This window comes from Artemia sp. Qi Xiang Cuo, chromosome 10 (genome assembly GCF_049724085.1).
Source record: "Artemia sp. Qi Xiang Cuo chromosome 10, ASM4972408v1, whole genome shotgun sequence".
In the NCBI taxonomy this organism is placed as follows: domain Eukaryota; kingdom Metazoa; phylum Arthropoda; class Branchiopoda; order Anostraca; family Artemiidae; genus Artemia; species Artemia sp. Qi Xiang Cuo.
The window spans coordinates 65,286,260-65,308,977 of NC_142803.1; the positions used below are offsets into that span (position 1 = coordinate 65,286,260).

At 36.3% G+C, this 22,718-nt stretch overlaps 2 protein-coding genes and 1 long non-coding RNA gene across 3 annotated transcripts; 1 reads left to right on the top strand and 2 right to left on the bottom strand.

Annotated features, from left to right (window-relative positions):
* Positions 1-5,352: 5,352 nt before the first annotated feature.
* Positions 5,353-6,528, bottom strand: LOC148948046 (uncharacterized). The gene has a single exon (XM_089096074.1). The coding sequence runs from the start codon at positions 6,526-6,528 to the stop codon at positions 5,353-5,355; it is 1,176 nt and encodes a 391-aa protein (XP_088952200.1).
* A 30-nt stretch (positions 6,529-6,558) lies between these two features.
* On the bottom strand, positions 6,559-7,302 carry LOC148948047 (protein CFDP2-like). The gene has a single exon (XM_089096075.1). It carries the CDS (start codon positions 7,300-7,302, stop codon positions 6,559-6,561), a length of 744 nt encoding a protein of 247 aa, XP_088952201.1.
* A 6,638-nt stretch (positions 7,303-13,940) lies between these two features.
* Positions 13,941-18,573, top strand: LOC148948048 (uncharacterized). Its single transcript, XR_016142339.1, has 2 exons — positions 13,941-14,074; positions 18,316-18,573. It is a non-coding gene; the product is annotated as an uncharacterized LOC148948048 (long non-coding RNA).
* The last annotated feature ends 4,145 nt before the right edge of the window (positions 18,574-22,718 follow it).

Sequence of the window (22,718 nt, forward strand, 5' to 3'; positions counted from 1 at the left end):
CAAATCATATTATTGAGTTAGGACTAAAGTGAATACACCATTCAATGCCTTTTTTATGCTGATTACTAATATAATAAGCATTTCTATCGGAAAAGAATTTCAGCCCCTCCCCCTATATATGCCAATTCAGGGTTAGGTTGGGTAAGGTATAGTCTATATAGGGGGGGGGCTGAAATTCATTTCCGATAGAAATGTTTATTATATTTGTAATCAGCATTAATAAAGGCATCAAATGGTGTATTCACTTTATTCCTAACTCAATAATATGATTTGGTAGATATTGACCTAAACAGCAAACTAAATCACAAAAAGGAAATAAATTATCAAACAAATAAAACAAATAGGCTACCCTAGGCTACAAGCAGAGGGGGACCCTCAATCAATAATAAATTGAGCAAGCAATATAAGTCAAAAGCAGGCACAGCACTAAACTTCAAAGCAGAGTATAAAAAGGTTTGATAAGCACCTTAAGCAATTGATAGTTGCAATATGCAGGAATCTGAGAGTTTGCAGCCAGCAAATTCAGAGTCAAAGCAAGCCAAAGGCCAAAAAACGCACAACAAAGCGAGTGTACAGGCGTCAGGGACCCCACAGGGCAGAACCCCTTGTATTTTAATCAACAAACTATGGCACAGAGTTATCCCTTCTAGGGAAATAACAAATATGAATATATTTGAATCATTTCAATTCGTCTTTTCTTCCCTTTATACCTAAACAAAGTGTAAACACATACTGATGTATGTGTTTTTACTTCGATACCTAAGTCAAGTTTTCAATTTTACCTTTGGCACAGCAAATTTATAGTCTATTTCTTCTCTAAATGGCCAGGGTTGCCAAAACTTTTAGAGACAAAAGTGTCCAAATCAGCCAAAAAAGGGCACACTTTTACTGTCCTTCTAGAAAAATAGCCAAAATACACGGTTGCCACTATAAGTTTTAAAAACCTGTAAGAAAAGTGCCGAAAACCTGTGAAATTCGTCCTACTTAGTTCTGCTACCTAGCGGTCTGTTACCTGCATGAGTTCTGCAGGTATTTCCAGCTTATGCATTAACACTACCTATAAATTAAGTTTAGTGCTAGTTCAATTTGAAGAGATGGCCGGAAAAAATTGTCATGAGAATGTCAGCGGAGTGAAATATTATATTGATTATAGATACCGCTACCATTCTTAGTCAAAAAAGAAGGAACCAAACATAGAGATTCATTTTCATTTCGGCATTTTTATTAGTAATGCGAAAAGATGCGAGTCTTTGATTTTTGGTAGCTATTAAGGATCTTTGGATGTGACAAGGTCCGAACAATTGCAGTAACGAAATGTCTATTTTGACCTACATGGTTTTAAAGTTAAACAAAAGACGTTGATCACCTTAATCACTCAGCTAACTGGTTGGTCAAATGGATAAAATTGTTTAACAACTCCTCTATCGTTCCGTTTTCTGAACATTATGAAGTAGCCCTGAGCAAAAATGACGTTTTCGAGAACTAAAAAAGTGAGAAGACAAGGCCGATTGAAATAAATTCGCTTCAGTTATACTCGATAGAAACTGGCAACCACCCTTTGATAAAAACTCACAGCTGAAAGTATAGAGTATGAAACAGAAACACTCGCTCGCGGCTATAAATAAAATTGAGCCGCAACACAGCTTTTCTGCGAAACTCCTTTCTTTCTATGACAGCAGTGTAATAATATTCATTTACACACGGCTACACTCCACAGGGACTTACGCGGAACGCGCCAGCAGGGAATGTATATATATATATATATATATATATATATATATTAATTGCCAAACCCAAAATATATATTAATGTGCAAATATATAGCCAAACCCAGTTATATAGTTCTTACATATCTTGCACTACAGAACTAATTTATTTCAACCCAATAGGCTACCCATAACCTTAATCAACATTGACAAATTGAACAAACAGATAATTTATAGGAAATATATAGTTTGTGCTATATGCTATTGTTTTATGATTTGGATAATATTTAAAACTAATTTGAATATTTTCCATTTTTGTGTGTTCTTTTCAGTTTTTTATGGTGATTTGATTAATTGTACAAAACACAAAAATAAAAATGGTCTCTCTTTTGTTTCAGCATGTCACAATCTGATGCAAAGTTATTCTTGACATTTACCTATTTTGAAAAATTACGCAGGGAAGGAGCAAAAATGTGAAGTTAAGAGAAGATCATATTCGGAGATTAAAATAGGATTTTCAAAACATTTCAATTACTATTTTGTAGTTAGTGTTTCCTTTGAAGTAGAACAATCCTGTAATTACAGATACAGACCACAGTCTGTAATTAGTTAAAGGAAATTGCTATAAAATGGAAATATAATTGTGGATTACACTTTAATATACAAGGTAAGAAGCTAAAATTGTGTAATTTTAACACTGGTTTATGATTATAACAGTAATATATGATGAAACGTGAGCAAAAATAAACAGTATATGCAATAATCTGTTTTATAAAGAGGGGAAGGAGTGGAGGTATGTTCTTCAAAATACCTTCCTGGGCTATACTTTAGTATGTTAATCTATCCCTGAATATTTTCATTTTCATCAACTAACCCCTTTCCAGGATAGCCAAAAGTAGCTAAACTAGAATTTTACCCTCTTCTTGATGTCATGGTGTCACTATAGATTTCATACAACCAGCCTTGGAAAAATACAATTTCTTCCTTGAAACTGTAACCTATTTAGATTGTTTGTGGCCAGAAATCTCAATATACTAGTTTTACAAAGAAACAAAAATCTACATAGCCAATTTTCTCTCCAAGCCTTGGAACAGGTATGCAGCAGACTTTTATTCAATGATTCTCTTTGTTGCTTGCCTTCAAACTAAAGGCAACGTGATACTCTTCTTAATATCTTGGGATCATCAAAGGTTCAATACAGCCACCCTGGGTAAAATAGCGTCCTTGAATTTGTAACCTCTTTGCAGATTTTTTTTTTTGGGCCAGAAATGGCAATATGTCAGTTCTAAGAAAAAAAACTATATAGCCAATATTGAGGCCAGTTCCTGGCACTTGGCATGCTTGCATATATTTGATTTTTAGTGTAAATAGCAACATTCAAATGATTTACACATGTTTGCTACCCTTTTCTCAGGAAAATGGAGGGCTTGACAGAGAACACATAGAAATTGAAGGGTCCTTTTGACTTTAAATTAGCATTTGCATAGTTTTTGGCATCTGTGTTGATTTGTGCTGAGTTTTCTGCCACATTTTCTAAGTGTGGAAGATGGTGATCATGTTCTAATGTAATATTTCTGTCTTCTTCAGTTTTGTTTTTGACTTGTTTTGATTTTAGCTCTAGCTTGTCTTCTAACTGCAAAATTCTTTCTTCAATTCATTTTTATATGCTCTGACATTTGCTTTCTGGATATTGTTTGTAATTCTTATGGCCCCTTATCCTCTAACCACATATTCCTTTGTTCTTGCTGTGGCATATATTTTAACCACATATTCCTTTGTTCTTCAGTTTCATTTTTAAATTGTTATACCTCTCTCTCTCACATGTCTTATAAACAAATATCTCTTTCTTCTTCACATTTGGTTTTGACTTGTTGCCAACGCAAATATTCTAACTCTCTGTTTCTTTGTGCTTCATTTTTGTTTATCATTATTTTAAACATTTTTCCATTCCTTTTACCATAAATTTTGGGATTAGTCTTATCGCATTTGATGATCCTGGCTGTTGCTTTGTTTTCTAGGCATTATGAAAACTGCTTAAAACTTCTTTTGCAAATAGAATCATTACACTTGGTGTTTTATTCTTAGCTATGTTCCTTTTGAAATGTTGCATGCATCATACATTTTCGCAAGTTGGGTGATTAGATAAGCCTAGATAAAATTTGTTTTCAAAGTGAAAACACCTATGTGGATTGTTTGTATCTCTAAACGATTAAAATATGAAGTGACTTTTCATTCTGTCACAATCTGGCACTGCTTATATTTTTTGGACTGACTTGATGCAGTAATTAATGTTGATGAAAAATCAACCTAAGGGTAATTTTTTGGATATATGTTTGTGATTAATGAATTAAAAATATAGACATGGAAAACATCATTTGGAATGCAGTATTAAATTTTGTTTTGAGAGCAATGCTAGCCAGAACAAAACATCTCTTGATTATTAATTGTGCTGTGGAGTTTTTCTCTAGAGATAATATACTTACTTACTTACTTAACTCCCATCCGGCCGGATTGGCCGACTCGGGGCTTCTCCTCTGACTGAACTATGGCAAAGCTTCTTATACGGTTCCCTGTTTGCTGCAGTCCGAAGGAGTACCGACAGGGGATAGCTGGGAAAGTTTTCCCTCCAGCGCTTCGGAGGTCGTCCTTTTGGGCGGGAGGCATCAATCCTTCCTTCAAACGCAGTTTTTGGAAGTTGGGCTGGGGACATCCGCTGAACGTGGCCTAACCATTGAAGCTGGATGGTCTGCATGATGGTCTGGGAATAGTTGAGCGAAGACAATAGCCGTTCGTTTGATATTCGGTCAAGGTAGGTGATGCCAGCAAGCTTCCTCAGGGATTTTGTTTCAAAGGCCGTCATCCGGCGTTTGTCTTCTGCTTTCAAGGTCCATGTCTCTGCTTCGTACGTTGCTACTGGAACCACAAGAGCTCGAAAAAGACGTGTTTTTAGTTTCAGCGACAGATGTTTGTTTTTCCAGACCAATCGCAATGACTTGAAGCATGCTGAGGCAAGGGCGAGGAGTCGTTTAATGTCTTTTGAGGAGTCGTTTGTGGTCGTCAGCTCACTTCCTAGGTAAACGAAATGGTCAACCCACTCGATCTCTTCCCCCTGGATCATAATTTTGCTGGGTTGAAGGCCTGTATCTGTATGCCGGGTTACCTTCATGGCTTTTGTCTTGTTAGCATTGATTTTCATCCCAAAGGAACTAGCTGCATGATCAATATCGTTAGTGCTTGATTGCAGTTCCTCTAGTTGTTCGTTTAGGCGATTAATGTCATCGGCGTATGCAAGCAAGTCAAAGAGGTGTCCACTCAGGAGTGCTCCCGTGTCATTGGGCACCAGTGCCAGTACAGGATTCAGGAATTGGCGGAACAGAGTGGGGAAGAGTAGGCATCCTTGCAGCACTCCTGAAGAGGTTGAGAATTCTTCAGTAAAGCCTTCGCTGGTCTACACCATGCTTCTCGACTTCTCGTACATGCTCTTGACAATGTCAATACTGTCAGTGGGAATACCGTAGTGTGCCAGGATGTGCCATAGGCCATCTCGCCAAATTAGATCGAAAGCTTGTTTGAAATCGATAAACAGCTGGCATAGCTCTTTCCCGAATTCCAGGTATCTTTCCATATTCTGTCTGATCACAAAAATTTAGTCTCTGGTGGATCGGTTTTGACGGAAGCCAGCTTGATATTCAGGGATTACGTGTCTTGTCAGGTTTCTGATCCGATCAAGGAGAATTTTCGTAAGGATTTTAGCTGGTTGGCAAGTAAGCGAAATGGGTCTAAAGTTTTCACAGTTACTTTTAGATCCTTTCTTGTGCAAGGGCACTATGACATTTTTCGACCAAGACTCAGGGAAGTATTTTATTTCCCCTACAGCTGTTACTATTTTGTAGTACAGATCAACGACGACATCACATTCCACTTTTAGCAGTTCTGCCTGTATATTGTCTATTCCGGGTGCCTTATTTGACATGAGGGATTTGAGTGTGGCTTCTACTTCTGACCTTAAGGGTGGTGGGGATGGTTCTTCATCTCTGTGTGCTGGGAACTTTTGAAGCACTTCAGCATCTGGGTTAACTGTGAGATTAAGCTTTTCCTGGAACTGTTCTTTCCAGCGATCTCGGATTCCGGCACAAGTAGTGATTTTGTGTCCATTTTTATCTAAGAGATCGAGGCACTTCGCTTCTTTGCGGTTTGTCAGCTCTCTAGCACGTTTGAACACGAGGTGTGAGTTATCCCTACGGGAGTCCTCCTCACACTGCTGACATTTTTCAGTAATCATGTCTTTTAGTGCTTGACGGGTCTTCTTCTCAATTTGACGTTTAAGGTTTTTGAATCTATCCTTGCTGTCTCGATCTTGCTTGTTTTGGAGAGTTCGTTTCTCGGTACACATATCAATAATATATTCGGTAATCCATGACTTGTCTTCTGCAGATTTATAGCCAAAGAGAAGCTCAGGTGTCTTACATATGGCCAGGCTGCATTTCGAAACACTTAGATCAATGTCGGCTGGGCTCAGAAGATCAGGTGTTTCTTGCAAGGTCTCTGACATTCGTTCGTTGAGCTGCATTATGTATTCTTTAAGGTCTTCTATCTGGAATCTTGGAACTTTTTGTTTCGGCTTGACAACGGCTCTTAATCTTAGGCGAAGCGATGACATGAGGATATTGTGATCACTATCAAAGTCCCCACCTCCTAGCGTCACTGTGTCTGTGAATGAAAATTTCCATCGGCTGGATACCAGTATATAATCTTTCATGTTGGCAGTCCTTCCATCGGGGCACCACCACGTGACTTTTCTCTTTCGTCTGTGCTTGAACATTGTGTTTGTGATAAAAAGCTCGTTATCTCGTCAGAATTCAGTGAGTTGTTCTCCTCTGCCCTTGATCTGTCCGATCCCGAACTTGCCCATGACACCTTCGTTTCCGCTATTGTCACTCCCCACGATGGCATTGAAGTACCCGAGGACTAGCAAAATGTCGTTCTTCTGAATGGTGTCGACAAGGCTCTGGAGCTGAGAGTAGAAATCTGCCGACTCTTCGTCCGACCTTGATGAATCCGGAGCATAGACCTGTACCATGGAAAGGTTTTTGAACTTGCTTTTGAGTCGGATCATCATTAATCTCTCCGAGACAGACACCACTGATAGAATAGATTTCCTTGCTGCTTTTGTCAGCAAAAAGCCGACTCCTTGTCTGTGTGTGCCATCTTGTCTTCCAGAGAGCAAGAGGGTTGCGTCTCCTATCTGTTCTCCGCTGATACCTGGTAGATGAGTCTCTGAGAGGCCGATGATGTCCCAATTGTAGCGGTTTGCTTCACGGAGGAGCATGTCTTTCTTTCCTGGTTTCGAAAGTGTCCGAAGATTTAACGTGCCGATTCTGGTGGTGATTTTTGAAGATAAAACCGGTCTAGTGTCCGTTTGTGACGGACTTGTCAAACTTTGCCTTGATTCGTTTCCAACGCTGTTGGCTGTCAATACATCGGTTGCCCCGGATGCAGTAGCTTGTCCGTCGGTTTCCCCGAACGCGGTAGCTTGTCCGTCGGTTTCCCCGGACGCGGTAGCCCTATTTCGTGTTCTCATTGATTGCCTTATCATAATTCATAAAGAGGAAAAGTTTCTTGGCTAGCTTTTGAAGCAACGGCAAGCCAATCCTCTCTGCTTCTAGCCGGGACCGTTGACATCCTCGAGTGTGTCTTCCGCTCTTCGCAGTTGTCCTCGCTGGGAGGATAATCCCACTTGGCATCACGGCGTCACCAAGCAATTTGTCAGCTGGTTGATAAATGTTACATGCCTCCACACCAATCTGGGTTCCAGAAAGGAATAGGGTGCGCTCATGCACTGACGGCACTGTCGTCAGTTTTGATTGTTGTTGATAAATCTGGAGAGCTGCTTGTTCTAGGGAGCCATGATGTCAGTCGTGCTTTTGATTTGATAATTCACTAGCATATCCTCACTGAATTTTATAAACGTGGGGTCAGTACCTGTATTATTTGTGCTTTGTATGATATGTATAATCATTTAACTGTCTGTGTTAATCTGTCTGATGGAATTATTACAAAGATAACCATACCTGTTCGTTGCAGAGTAAGGCAAGGTGCCCTTACATCTGCAAATGCGTTTATCAACTGTATTCTCGAAACACGGCCTCAAGCAGTCTCTTTCGGTATTCTCGAAGGGATAGATATGTCTCTTATTGCTTATGCGGACGATGTCTTTAACCCCAGCCAAACAGTACTGGCGTTTGAGAAAGAATTTTCCATTTTGAGTTGAGAATATTTAAAAATAAATCTTAAGTTTAACACTGAAAAGTCAGAAGTGGTACTATTCAACTGGGGCCCAGTTCCCGAAGAGTCTAATGTTGATCTTAATGGAGTATTAGTCGCTCCTAAATGGGAAATGAATTATCTTGGCCTCCCAATTGGTAACTCCCTTAAAGCAACTAAAGAGCTTCTCATTTGCTATTTCCAGTGCCGGACGTTAAGTGGCTACGGTAGCATAGTTTTCAATAAACTTCGTTTTATTCGCCAGCTACTAGCTAAATTATATAATTCATATGCACTCCGACGAATTTATTACCGGTATGCTAAATATCTTCTCCCCCCCTCCCTGGGCAATTAAATCTTGGGCCAGTAGAAAATATGGTTTCATTGATACCAATGCTACCAATGGCAGATGCATGCAGCTTACAATAGTGGAATAAATGGACACCCATGGTGTTCCTTTTTAAAACAATAGGTCTTTCATGTTTACTGTTTTTGTGTTTGTTATGTATACTCTAGGATTGTTTGGTTTAATATTATGCTTGTGTGCTTGTTTCATTGGCTTGTGCTGTCTTTTTTTTTGTTTATTACTATGCTTTTGCAATTAATCTATGAATTTTATTTTTTTTATTTGTCATTATCCGTCTTTTTCTTTTTTTTCTTTTCTTCTTCTTTTTTATACTCTGTTTGTTATTGTATTTTAAACAGGTTATAAATAAATTCAATTCAGTATTTCAAACTTACTTTACTTACTTTTGGTGGGAACCAGAGGATGATCCATCCTTTCCTGCAACAATGGACGATGGAATGACTGACGTAGTCCAACACAATCTGTCAGCAGAAGCCTCTTCTGCCAGTTTTATCCCAACGATGTCTGTGTCGGTGGAAGCCACCCCAAGGATCCAGGTCATTCTATCATGTCTGCCAGAGATTCTTTCTTTGGCCACCTGGTCTCTGTTTCCAAGTTGGAAGTTGGTTGTAGGTGAGGACATTGCAGGATATGGTTCTAACTGGTTGCTGTAGTGTATTTCCCAGGAATTTCAGTTGTTGTTGTTTTATGATTACCAAGAGGGGGCCTTCTGGGCACAACGCATAGGAACCTCAGCATTTGAGATATGAAACTATTGGCTGACCTGTAGTATGTGTGTCATGCAGTAATGGTTGAATACTTCTAGTGATCATGTTTCTTTGACCTTTAAAAACCAAGTTTCACAGGCGTGCTGCAGGATCAATCAAATAGTTGCCTTGTAGGCGTTCATCTTTGTTTTAATGCCAATTTCATGGCTATTACAAAGTAACTTTTTCGTGCTTGTGATGACACCCCTGGCCTTTCGTATTTTAGCTCTAACGGCAGCTTCTGGACCTTCGTTAGGTGTTAGAATAGAACCAAGGTAGCAGAACTCTTCAACAGTTTCGATGGTTTTGCCCTCTAGTTTGAGATATGGGTGGTTTGGACTGTTTGCTGTCATGACTTTGGTTTAGACTTGCTGATCATGAGGCCAGTTTTGTTTCATATACAGGAGACATCTTGACCATCTTTTGGAGCTCAGCCAACAAGCTACTCATGAGACCCAAATTGTTTGCAAAGTCAAGGTCTGTCAGGCTGATTGGGTTGTCTTCTCTCTGACCAACAACAAACTTTTTTAGGTGCAAAGTGAATTCATCATTATCCAGTCTATTATTTAATTGAACAGAGCTGGCAGAAGATGGTACCTTTATTCGACCCCTGACTCAACGTCAAATCCCAATGTTTTGTTGTTGGCAGTTTAGACTCTTGTAACAGTAGACTCATAGACTCCTTTGAGTATCTCGATCAGTTTTGCTAGGACACCGTCTTCCATCAAGATCTTCCAAAGCTTGATACTGATAAGGAGTCAAAAGCAGCAACAAAATTGATGAAGACAATGAAAGCAGGCAGTTGAAATCTCTTGCTTGGCTGTAGGATGAGGTGGAGGGCAAGAATATGTTCTTGGGAGCCCTTTCCAGGTCTGAAAGCTGCTTGTTCTGGTCTTGTCAACTTGTCTTTGGCTTCCTTGAAACGGTTGAGGATGATTATACAAAAGACCTTCATGGCGTGGTCTATAAGTGATATGCTTTAGTAGTTCAAGCAGACAGTCTTGTCCCCCTTTTTATATACCGGTATAAGTACTGAGAGTTTCCAATCTTTTGGGAATTTCTTTGTTGTCCATACCTCAACTAGCAAGTCTTTCAACTGACATAATAGTATGGGGGATTACTTATACATCTTTGTTGAGATGCCATCCTCTCCAGGGGCTTTGATATTTTTCATGTTTTTCAGTGCCTGTAGAACATCAGCTGATGACGGTGGCTGTAGATCTATTTGGTAGGGCTCCTTTGTTAGACTCTAGAAATTGGGTAGATCACACGGAGCTTTTGTGGGATTAAGGAGCTTGGGTGGTCTTTTTCTGTCTGAATAATGTTGCCCGTTTTGTCCTTTAGGGCGTCCATGGAGATGGGAGACTTGCCTGCTTCCCTCAGTAACTAGAATGTTTTCCTTAGGTTATTTGATTTTGCTGCTTGTTGCATATCAGAAGCCATTTTTGACAAGTATTTCTCCCTGTCGCAACGAGATGGCTGCTTTACCAGCTTGCGAGCATTTATACCGGTTCTTAAGGGCCACTGATAAGTGGTCCTTTCTTTTCCTCTTGCTCATTTTTTTTGTCCAAGATCCAGAGCCTTTGTTTCCCCTTGGTGTGACCAAGAGCAACCTGTTCAGCAACCTCTTGTGTCAGGACTTACAGCTTGGACCATTGGTCTTTAATTGGACCATCCAAATCAGGACTTCAGCTTGGATCATTAAGTTAGTAAGGGCCTGAAATCAGTTGTTGAGCTGTAACTCAAAATCAGCCTTCGTCTGTAGACTGAGTACTTTTGAAACATCAAACCAATTGGTTGTAATCTTTTTTTGTGGGTGCTTAGTCTTTGACTGAATTTACAGAAGACAGATGAGAATATGCTCATAAATATGACCTAAATAATATAGATTTTTTTCCAAATTGAAACTGCAAATGAATCTTGTCAAGCTCGTAATCTGATAAGATTGTTGTTCCAAACCAGAAAATCCCAGGATTCCCATTTTCCAAAATATTGTTGACAAGTTCTGATTTTTGCTGTTGTTAATTTTCTTACCGCATATTAGTTTGTTTCTATTTTCAATTTACTTCTAATTGTATTTTTTGTAAGTATTCTAACCATATATTTGTGTATTTTTCATTGTCAAAGTTATTAATTTGTCTTCCAGGTATTATAAAACTGTATTAAATGCTTTTTGCAAAAAGACTCATTTTCCAAAACTAAGACTTATAACGAATTTTATCAAACTTTTTACCCAGACAAGCTGAAAGTAGGGTAAAATGGTAGAAATACTGCTTGGCAGTTTTCCTTGAATGGAAAAATTTGTCAGCAGTTTTTTTTTCAAAAATGGAATCCTCAAATTTTGGTGGATTTCCCTGAAAAAGTTTGTTGTCTGAAATAATCTTTTGCCCAGTGTAGCCAGCCATAATGATTTATTGCTAGTGACTATACACCCCTAGTGATTGTTACTTTTACTTTACTTGATAGGGTTTTTCATTACTTTCCAAAACTCCTGTCTCAATTATTTTTGTACCAAACCAGACAAGGATCATAAGAATTAAGACCTTTCTTACTCGGTTAGTAAAAGAATAATGATCATAACATCACACCATTTCATTAAAAATTCTCTTGGGAGTAGTGGAAAAGAATTTTATTTGAAGCTGTTTATGTTCAGTGTAATTCTGAACATTGATGCTGAGATGGTTATTTAGATAGCTGCATTGTGAGTTTTAACTTTGTTTTCTTTTGGCATTCTATTTAATTTTCAAAGGTCTGAAAATATAAGAGAGTTAGAAAAAAATTATTCTAAAATGAAAAAGGGATATTTTACATGACCATTATAAAATCAAAGCATGGTACTTAGTTAGAAAAGGGGGAAGATCTCATGGTGAATTTATAGGTATTTTCATAACTGAGCTATGAATTAGATGAGGATACCACTCAATGGCTTTCTTTTGTTGTTTTGAAAGATAATAGTCGTTTATACCCTATAAGATAATACTCTTTTCTCTTGTTTTTAGCTATAGAAAAGTGCTAAAATATTGATTAAAAACTTTCTATTTTATTTTAATTCTATTTTGTCGAAGTTATATATTCAAGAGGCATTGATTTATTATGATCCAGTTGAAAAAAAAATGAAAAATATTAAAAGTTTCTATATTTATTTTTGTTATTTGCGTCACTCTTGTTTAAATGCGTATGCACAAGGGGCTTAATTTAACCGTAGTCTTGAGGGGAGGGGCAAAGTTGGGACCAATTTTCCCAAATCAAGTGAAAATGACTGTAAAAACTAGAGAAAAACTAAAGGTATTATTTGGCACTTTAAAAGTAATATAAGTTACTTTTGGTCGGGGTGGGGGGGGGTAAACTGAGTTCTAGGAGGGGCAGTTACCCCCCTCTCCCTGCCCTATAGTGAATTACGCTCCTGGTGTACATAAACGGAACTAACTGTGACAAAATCAACAACCAGAAAAGCTCACGGGAAATATATAATTTGAAAAAGAATATATATCGGAATATTAGGAAGAAAGGAAGCTAAAGCATACTTTAGCTGTTGCTGAAGCTTGCGACTACGATTGTTCGGCATGTTGTGAAGTAAGAAGCATTTCCTTAAAATGTTTCCTTCTCAACAACTCCAATTCTAGGCTTTTACCAAGTTGTTGGTCTAAAACTTTTAATTTAAAGGTCTTTAATAACTTCACAGCTTAAAATACCCGTAATGAAGGTGTTTTCAAGCTACTCTCCTAGCTTTATACACACAGTACCTACTTTCCTAAGGCTTCAGGAATTACATAAAGACGATAGTAAAGATTAGGTTTACTTCATTTCTGGTAAAGATTTTTTTTTCTCCCAATGAGTTTGGTTTCTTGAGTGGTTGGTCAACAGAGCAACCAGTAGCTGCTTTACATCATTTTTATCTGTGGCTATGGATGATAATTATCTGGTGGCAACTATTTTTTTATATATTAAAAAAGCTTTTGATACAATATACCTCGCAATGCTTATTGATAAGTTGGAAAATATAGGAATTCGTGGAATAGTTCATGATTTATGAGAGCGTAATTATCTGAAAGAAGTTTTTAAGTCCAAGTTGCTGAGGAATTGTCTCATATTTTCCCACTAGAAAATTTAGGGGTATCCTAGTGGTCTGTATTTGGGCCAATGCTTTTTTTCATCAATACAAATGATCTTCCATATTGCATGCCTTCGAAAGAAGAATTAGCCTACTGATATTGTTTGCGGATGACACAGCAATTAGTTTGAAGGCAGGCAATGCCTTCAGACTAATTGCTGTGTATCCTGCGAACAATATCGGTATTTCTTCTAATATATATAAGAAATTTATATAAAAGAGATATGATGTTTATCATATATATATTTATTTATATTATTTTTAATATCTGGAAAAATGGTTGGAAAATTGATGCTTTCTGTTGTTTTCTGCTTTTTTATTGTTCTGCTTCTGCTTTTTTTTTTTTTTTACCCACTATTATCTTATATATCTCCAACTGTAATTGCCACCATGGCAGCTGTGTCACAGTCTTCTTCTAAAGGTTTAAAAAATAATCAGATGTGTAATGCCTTTGACTGCTGAAGGAGTTGAGCCTGTGTTTTCAAATGTATTAAGTTAAGATATGCTCTAAGAAAAACTTTATCTTCAACTTTAATTACCATCAGGGTAATTGTGTCATATTCTTCTTCTAAAGGTTTAAAACATAATCAGATTTGTAATGCCTTTGACTACTGAAAGAGTTTGCAGGAGTTTTTTTCAACTGTATTAAGATAAATTCAGCTTTGCAGTGTTTAAAAGTCATTATTAGTCATTAATCATTATATATGTTGTATTTCAAGACTCTGCTGACTAAAATCGGTGCCGTATCCATGTGTTGATAATAGTATCATACCTCTCATAATTTGCAGTAACTCTGTTCCAAGATCTTTCATGGACTTACTACAAATTCCGAAAATGGCCGACCCCATCACAGTTTCTGAGAAATCTTTCATTAAAACCGGTAAGTTGTACAGTTAAATTTTCTGTTACAGAATAAAAGAAAGGCTACAGTTTTATGTTTAACAGGCCAGAGAGGGGCCCTGTACAAGAATCATCTTAGTGAAAGATCATATGAGAACAAAAGGAATTTAAAGAAAGTGGAGATTGTGTTAGAATATGAACTAAGGAGGTGTGAAGTGAAGGCCATGGATAGCATTACCGAGGATCTAGAAGATGCAGCTAGATGGCATAATAGTAAAAAATTTTACTGGCATGTTAATAAATTGAAAGGGATTAGTCAATCCGGACTTGTCCCAGTCAAGGATTGGAACGGGGTCACAATTAGTGATAAGGAAAGGATTAAAGAAGAATGTTAGTTTGTGCTAAACCAAGATAGAGTTGAAGGAAAAGATATAAAGGAAAATGAAAATTTTTGATGCCTTAAACGTGAAGGAACATTTGTTTATGAGAAAGAATTAGCAACAGTACTAAAAGGATTAAAAAATAATAAGGCTCCAGGTGCTGATGCTGTGGTAAATGAGTCTCTTAAATATGGTGGCGCTGAGGTTTGATATAAGTTACTGAAGATTATGAATATGATTTTTTTAGGGAAACTTTAGGGATTTTAGGGAAACCTTAATTATACCACTGTATAAGAAAGATGATAAGAATGACTGTGGTAATTATCGAGGGTAATTATAATAATTAGGTAGCAAACTACTTAGTAATAGGTTATTCGAGACTTTTTAGTATTAGTAACTATTAGACTTTAGTAACTTTTTAGTTTTAGTAACTTTTTAACTTTTTATAGGTTTAGTAACTTTTTAGACTGAGAGATCCTATAGACAAAGTTATAAGAGAAGAACAGTGCGATTTTAGAAAAGGTAAGATGTGTTGACCAAATTTTTACTCCTCGGTTAATAATTGAGAAGTGCCTGAGTTATCAAACGCCTTTGGTCCTCAGTTCTATAGATTATGAGCAAGCGTTCGATTCTGTTGATAGAAGAGCTTTAGCGAAGATCTCATCTTGTATGGTGTACAAGAGAAATACACAAAAGTAATTAGTGCTATATACGAAGATAAAACTGCTAGGGTCATGATAGGACATGAGGTTAGCAGCTGGTTTTGTGTTCAATCAGGAGTTAAGCAGAGTTGTGATCTATCCTCCTTCATATTGATCATTTTGATGGAATTTGTCTTAAGAAGCACAGGAAAGAGAATGGGAAAGCACAGAATCTAATGGGGAGGGAAAAAAGTCCTGGACTTGTATTATGCTAACGATTTAAGCATCCTAGATGAAAGCTTGAGCAAAATGAATGAACTTGTAAAGGTTTTGCGAGCACAGGGAGCAAAAATAAGTTCAAAAATTGATGTTTAAAAAGGTCACTAAGGCTTGGAATAAGTGAAGATGAAAAAGTGACGTTAGGTAACGAAAAGATTTATCTATTGGACAGATTCACTTACCTTGGTAGTATTACTAGTAAAGACGATGGGAGCCATAGAGATGTCAAAAATAGAATAGCCAAGGCTAAGGGTGCTTTTTCTTATTTAAAAGAAAGTTTGGAAGAGTAGGAAGATAATTTTGCAAATAAGCTTAGAATTTTGAAATCTACAGTGACGATAGTGGTCAGATATGGCTCTGAAGCATGGGTGCTCCGAAAAGGGGATGAAGATTGGTTAGATGTTGTCCAGAGAAATTATTTACGGATTCTCTTGAGTACCAGGCTGACTCAATGCATTTCAAACCCCAGGCTATACGAAAAGTGATTCCGCTTTCTAGGGCTATAATTCGAGAAAGGCTGAGATGACTAGGGCACTTATTTCGGGTGAAGGATGCTAGGTTGCCAAAGATTGTTCTTTTGGCCAATCATCTAAGGCTAAACAGAAAGCAGGTCATTCACGGTTGGGGTGGGAGGATGTCATAAAAAATATTTAAAGGAAATGGGAACTTCTGGGGAGGTTGTAAAGAGGGAAGCATTGAATAGATTGGGATCGAGGAGAAGCTTGTGAAGCTGTGTTTGCCTCTGGCGGCTTGGTGCTGCGGTGAGTTGTTAGTAGTAGTAGGAGTATATGTACTAGGATCTAATATTAAAGTGACTTATTTGTGACCCAAAACACATTTAAATTAAATTTATTGGCTTTAATTTCTCAGTTTGGTGAGACAAGTAACCATCAGGTGGAGAAACCTTCTGTCAATCTTTTCTCTGTGCAGGTATGATGAGCAAAATATTTCTACCAAAGCTAGGGTAGTTATTGGGGTTGAAATGGAAATATCTTTTTATAATACTCGTAAGAGAGGAATAAAGTTAGTTGAATTCAGCTGCTAAATTTTGGGAGGCTATATTTTGTATTTTGTGTTTGCAGAACTAACACAGATCGATTGGTATTCTTTTACTTTAAAAAAATTTTGTAATTGTCTAGCTGTTATATGTTTTGTCTAGCTATCTAGCTGTGTTTAGCTGTGTATGTAATATGTGTACTAGGATCTAAGATTAAAGTGACTTATCTGTGACCCAAAACTCATTTAAATTAAATTTATTGGCTTTAATTTCTCAGTTTGGTGAGACAAATTATCATCAGGTGGAGAAACCTTCTGTCAATCTTTTCTCTGTGCAGGTATGATGAGCAAAATATTTCTACCAAAGCCGGGGTAGTTATTGGGGTTGAAATGGGAATATCTGATTACAATACATGTAAGAGAGGAATAAAGTTAGTTGAATTCAGCTGCTAAATTTGGTGAGGCTATATTTTGTATTTTATGTTTCCGGAACTAACACAGATCGATTGGTATTCATTTACTTTGAAAAATGTTTGTAATTGTCTAGCTGTAATATGTTTTTTTTTCAATCCGTTATCCTTAACCTATACTTATCCAGCATCTCGATCTATGCTATGAATTTGTTTTGCTATCAATATCAGGTCTTAATTTGTTCCATGTTAATGAATTTTGTCAAATGTTTCTGGTTTTCTTTTGCTTTATTAAAAGTAGATTTTAAAAAAGATTTGTGAAAAAACTGATTTAATGTATACATGTAATGTCTGTATATTTACATTTTTTACACGTAACTAAAAAGAAAAACTGTCAGGTTTTGTTTCGTATGCTTTACTGTTAAGTTTTTCTATGTCTGTTAAGTTTAAATTTCCTTTTAGAAGTGGAAGATGCTTTACCAGGTGACAGCATGAAGCCCTTTCATTTTCCATACCATCATTTATCACCGAAGCGGGAAGATGTTCCTTTTCATAATTTACCTAGCATTTCAGGACCATATAGATTTTAATACGACACACAGGAATCCAAATATTCTAACAATGAAGGTGGTCGTCCCCGTCTGGGGTGGGAGGACGTCATAAAGAAAGATTTAAAGGAAACGGGAACTTCGTCGGCGGGTGTAAAAAGGGAGGCTTTGAATAGATTGGGGTGGAGGTGGAGCGTGCGTAGCTGTGTTGGCCTCAGGCGGCATGGTGCTGCGATGAGTTGTTAGTAGTAGTAGTAGTAGTTAAGCCTTAAAACTATATGACTATATTTTTCACTGTATTTAATATACAGTGAAAAACAATGAAAAAAATATCGGATATTTGCTGAAGACGGTAACGATGAATATCTGACTGAAATATCCAGAATTTTTTGTCATTGCTTTTCACTTTTTATTAAAAGGATTTATCCCTTAAACTTGCATTTCCAAGACCTGAGGAAAGAGTCACTTTCATTGTTTTTTTCATCCAAAGCTTCGCGGCTACAAATAAAAATACCTCCAACAAATGATGTGTATTCTATTAGCTCTTCCTCTTTTAGTTACAATAAGTCCTAGTATTTGTTGTAATATTTTCTATCCTCCCCCTATGATTTGGTTTACCCCAGGGTATACTTCGGTCGTTTAAGGTTTTATTTTGCTTATTTTGTTAAATTAGAAAAACCAATTTTAAAAGCTAGTTATAGTATCACCTCGAGGGAGAGAAGAGGGATCGAAAATACAATTATTTGTTAAAACCTATTGAAAGATATACTGTTTTTTAACTGTGTAGGCTGTTAGTTATTAAAAAATATTGAAAGATTTATGTTTTGTTTTGAGTTTTTTCTTAGTTTTGATATTTGGTTTTATGTTTCGTTTTGAGTTTTTTGAATTTAGATATTTGTTTTTATTCGTTTTTTACTGTCAATACTTTTATACATATTGAAAGATGTTTTTTTTCCTTATTTTGAGTTCTGATTTACTGTTTCATTGTTTTTTGTTTTTTTTAATTCTGTATACTTTTTAATTTTAGGTTACATTTCACCACACGTATCTGGGCTACACTTACAGAAAAATACATCATTAGTTGTTTCAGAGAATCCCTCCTCGAGCGGTGTCTCAAATGGTTGTGCATTTGAATCAGAAAGAAAATGCTTAGAAAATCAGAAAAGAGTTTTGAAGAGTTGCCTGCAAAGTTAAAAGTATGAAAAATTTAAAAGACGTAAAAATACTCATAATAAGAAAAAGACATCTAAATGTGAGGTATTTGACAAGAACTTTTCTCTAATGCGCACTTTGAACCGGCACCAAAGAGTACATACGGGTGAGAAACCGTTTAAGTGTGATGTATGTGACAAGACGTTTTTTCGAATGCAGGATTTGAACAAGCACCAAAGAGTACATACGGGTGAGAAACCGTTGAAATGTAATGTTTGTGACAAGACTTTCTCTCAAGTAGGAAATTTGAACCAGCACCAAATAGTGCATACGGGTGAAAAACCGTTTAAGTGTGATGTATGTGACAAGACCTTTTCACGAGTGAACGTTTTGAACCAGCACCAAAGAGTGCATACAGGTGAGAACCTGTTTAAGTGTGATCTATGTGACAAGACGTTTTTTCGAATGCAGGATTTTAACAAATACCAAAGAGTACATACGGGTGAGAAACCGTTTAGGTGTAATGTTTGTGACAAGACCTTTTCTCAAGTAGGAGGTTTGAACCAGCTCCAAAGAGTACATACGGGTGAGAAACCGTTTAATTGTGATGTATGTGACAAGACCTTTTCACGAGTGTACGTTTTGAACCAGCACCAAAAAGTGCATACAGGTGAGAAACCGTTTAAGTGTGATGTTTGTGACAAGACATTTGCTGAGTCTTCAAGTTTGAACAAACATCAAAGAATTCATACGGGTTAGAAACCGTTTACGTGTCATGTTTGTGACCAGATCTTTGCTCAGTCAACAAATTTGCACAAACATCAAAGAATTCATACGGGTGAGAAACCGTTTACGTGTGATGTTTGTGACAAGCCCTTTTCTCACTCATCAAGTTTGAACACCCATCAAAGAATACATATATGACCAAATCTTTCCTCAAGCAGTAAATTTTAACAAAAACCAAAGATGGCATACGGATGAGTAGCCAATTACATGCATGTATATTTTCTATGTGATGTATTTGAGAATTGTTCTTTGCAAGTTGTTTGAATACTTATCAAAGACTGCAATCATGTGAGAAACCTTTTATATGTGCAGAAAAGCTTCTGATTTTGTCAATTTTCACAGGCAGTACGTTTTCAAAAATTTCGCAGCACAATTTTCACAAAAAATACATAGAGGAGTAAAGGAAGATTTTTGTAACACAAGGTGTGTCCTCATTGGTTTGTGGCTATTATTCTCACAACCAATTAGTAATACATCCAATTAGTTTTTGTTCAATGCTTTTTTTATGTGTTCAGTTTCTTTAGCAATTTCATCATAATCCTGTGATACATATTTGCTTTATTGTAACAAATGTGATGTATGTAAGAAGTGCTTGTCTACATCAAGATTTTTGATGAAAAATTAATGCTGTTTTACGCTGGTTAATTCTTATATTTAAATTAGCACTTTGGATATTTGGATAATTTTCTGGTAATCCTGTTTCTTAAAAGTGAAGATTTTTTTTTCATCTAATAACCAATGTGGAACCACACGATCCGAAAAAGGCAAATCGCTATATTCTGAAAAAAAATTCCTCTTAAAATGATAATCTCAATGGAAACAGAAGTTTACATTGTCCAAAACTGAATTCAAAATAGTTGGGTTTTTAAACTGCCAAAAACTTTACACCAGAAAAGAACATACAATTAGTTGTCATTTCTTTTTTCAATTAGTTCCACAAAAAGATAAAAAGAATCAAAAGGCTAAAGAAATGAGAACCATGAATCAAACTACAAAAACAAATTTGTGGCTCATGTGTTTCCTTTTCTTTATATATTTTTTCTTCTGATCATCTATTTCTTCTGATCATCACTGAATTAATCCGATTTCGATTAAAAGAAGAAGAAAAAAAGAGCCCTTTAAGATAAATTTCAGCCACAGATGTACTACTTTGTTTATTGTGTTGTGCAGAATTATGTGTCTTTGGACCAAGAGACCCAACCAAACAAATAAAAAATTTAAAACTTTGTTAAATCAGAAAGCTTTTGCTTGTAACCTTGGGCTGTATACAGAGATTTTTAGAGATGAGACGATGTCAAATGCCAAAAGACCATGCCAGTCAAAGAAAATTCAATAAAGTAAAATTTTCGGAAACAAATATAGCGTCTCAGTAAGAGGGGGGATGGAGGTTCTGCTGTTGCTAATTATGAGTAAGTTTCCAATTTGTTATAAAGTGTTGTTTTTATTTTTTGTGATTCTATTAGGCAAAAGGCTTAAAATTACCAAAGCTCCAATAACTCCATAAAAAACTTCTTTTATTTGGAAACTGTTGTTACACCCAGTAAACCTGTAATCTGAAAACAACCTTGGAAACCTGTAGCTCGTGCTCTCAAATATAGTTACTTCTAAAGAAAGAATAAATGGATTAATTTTTGCTTTTCTAGAATCGAGTGTTGAAAGTATTAGTTGAACTGATCGTAATAAACGTCTAACTGGTTGTCACAAATTTTTTTTTGGTATCAATCATTTGCATATCTTGGGAATGTTTCCTCAGAATGTCTTTTGACAGAAATAAAATACTCTGGACGAGAATAGCCTTGAGGTCCTCAGTTCTACAAATGCCTAGCAAGCCTACCTTTTTTTAAATGTTTATTTACGAATCTTTATATACGGAATTAAAAAGTTGCCCAAGACTTTCAACCTTCATTGATACCAGTTTTAATTTCAACTTGTTGGATCTTCACAATAAATTCTGAAATGACGTTTCTTTGTTACCACAATGGACCAAGGTCAGAAGAATAGTATTGGAGGTGGCCTATTTGAAGCCTTCAGACGTCTCCCTGGAGACTATATACGGCCCAGAACCTTCAAATACACATTCTCTAGCTTGCCCTTTTTAGTTTTCATGAAATATTTGTTCATTCCCAAAAACTACAAAATATTCGAAATTAAGCAACGACTACCAAAACTGCACAACTGCAAATAGAGGTATTTTTATAGAAATTTAATTCTTTCTTTTTTCTAAATTACCAGGTAATGTATGCTTGTGCAATTTTTCATTTCTAATTAAGAAAAAAAATTTTTTTTTTTGGTGTTCTTATTGCTTTAAATTTAGCGAAGTTTGAATCTACAATCTTGCTAACTCTTTATTTTAGAAAAATTACAACTAGAAAAAATAGCTTTAGTTATTAACTATAGAAGAAAATAACAACAGTAGAAAAAGAAAGCAGATACTCATAAATTCATTTTACAATAAAGTCAATAAAATACTTACTCTTTCAACTAAAAATAAAGAGTAATATTGAAACTTCAAACAAATTCAAACGATTCTTTCATTGAGTTGACTATCCCATCCTTAACCCCTTCGTCTGTACGCTAAAGTAACAAATTATCCCCAAATTTTTTGAGAGGTATTAACAAAACACAAGACAAGGACTTATAATTATTGTCCTTTTTAATGTTGCTCCACGCTTTCAATTGAACGAAAAAATTCTTTTTTTCATGTAATCAAACAGTTCGTTAATGAACTGTAAGTAAGGAGCGACCGGCTCAATAGTAACCGAAACTCTAGAAAGCGGAATTTTTATACTAATAGATGCATGAAAAGAATTGGATTTTTATACTGATTTCAAGTGTATAAGCCTCATCAAGTTTAATTATACCAATCAAAATTTTCTAGCCTGAAAATATTTGAATTATTTTCAAAAAAAAGGTGAAAACAACCCCTAAAAGTCATAGCATCTTAATGAATCTTAAAAATAACACCACCAGATTTAGCGTATCGGAAAACCCTACTGTTAAGGTTTCAAGCTTCTATCTGCAAAAATGGGGAATTTTGTATTTTTTGCGAGAATTATCACAGATGCATGTTTTTATGTAGTTGCTTTTTCTTTTCACGGGTGATTTTATCAACCCAATGGTCCAATTGTTTCGTGAGAGGGCTTTTTCGAAGGGAAAAGAAATAGCTCCGGTTTTAAGTGACCGAAAACATTTAAGGGCAACTAGGCCCCTTCTCACTTTCAGTTTTTTTCCGGTCACCCGATCAAAATTTTGAGATTACTATTTTGTTCAGCATAGTCGAAACATCGGATGACTATGTCATTGTAGATGACTTAATTCCCCAAAGTCCCCGGGGAAAGGCAGCAAGTTGTCACTTTTACTCATTGTTTAAATATAGTATCGGTTATTGGGAAGTATACAGATTTTTTTTAGGGGGATTCCTTCTGGTGGGAGGGGGGTCGAGGGGGAGAAAGGTTGCAAGGGAGTATCTTTCCATGGAGGAACTTTTCATAT

What these genes read in the sequence shown, in the direction of transcription:
- LOC148948046 (XM_089096074.1), bottom strand. Translation starts at nt 6,528, where the DNA reads ATGTTCAAGCACAGACGAAAGAGAAAAGTCACGTGGTGGTGCCCCGAT.
- LOC148948047 (XM_089096075.1), bottom strand. Translation starts at nt 7,302, where the DNA reads ATGATAAGGCAATCAATGAGAACACGAAATAGGGCTACCGCGTCCGGG.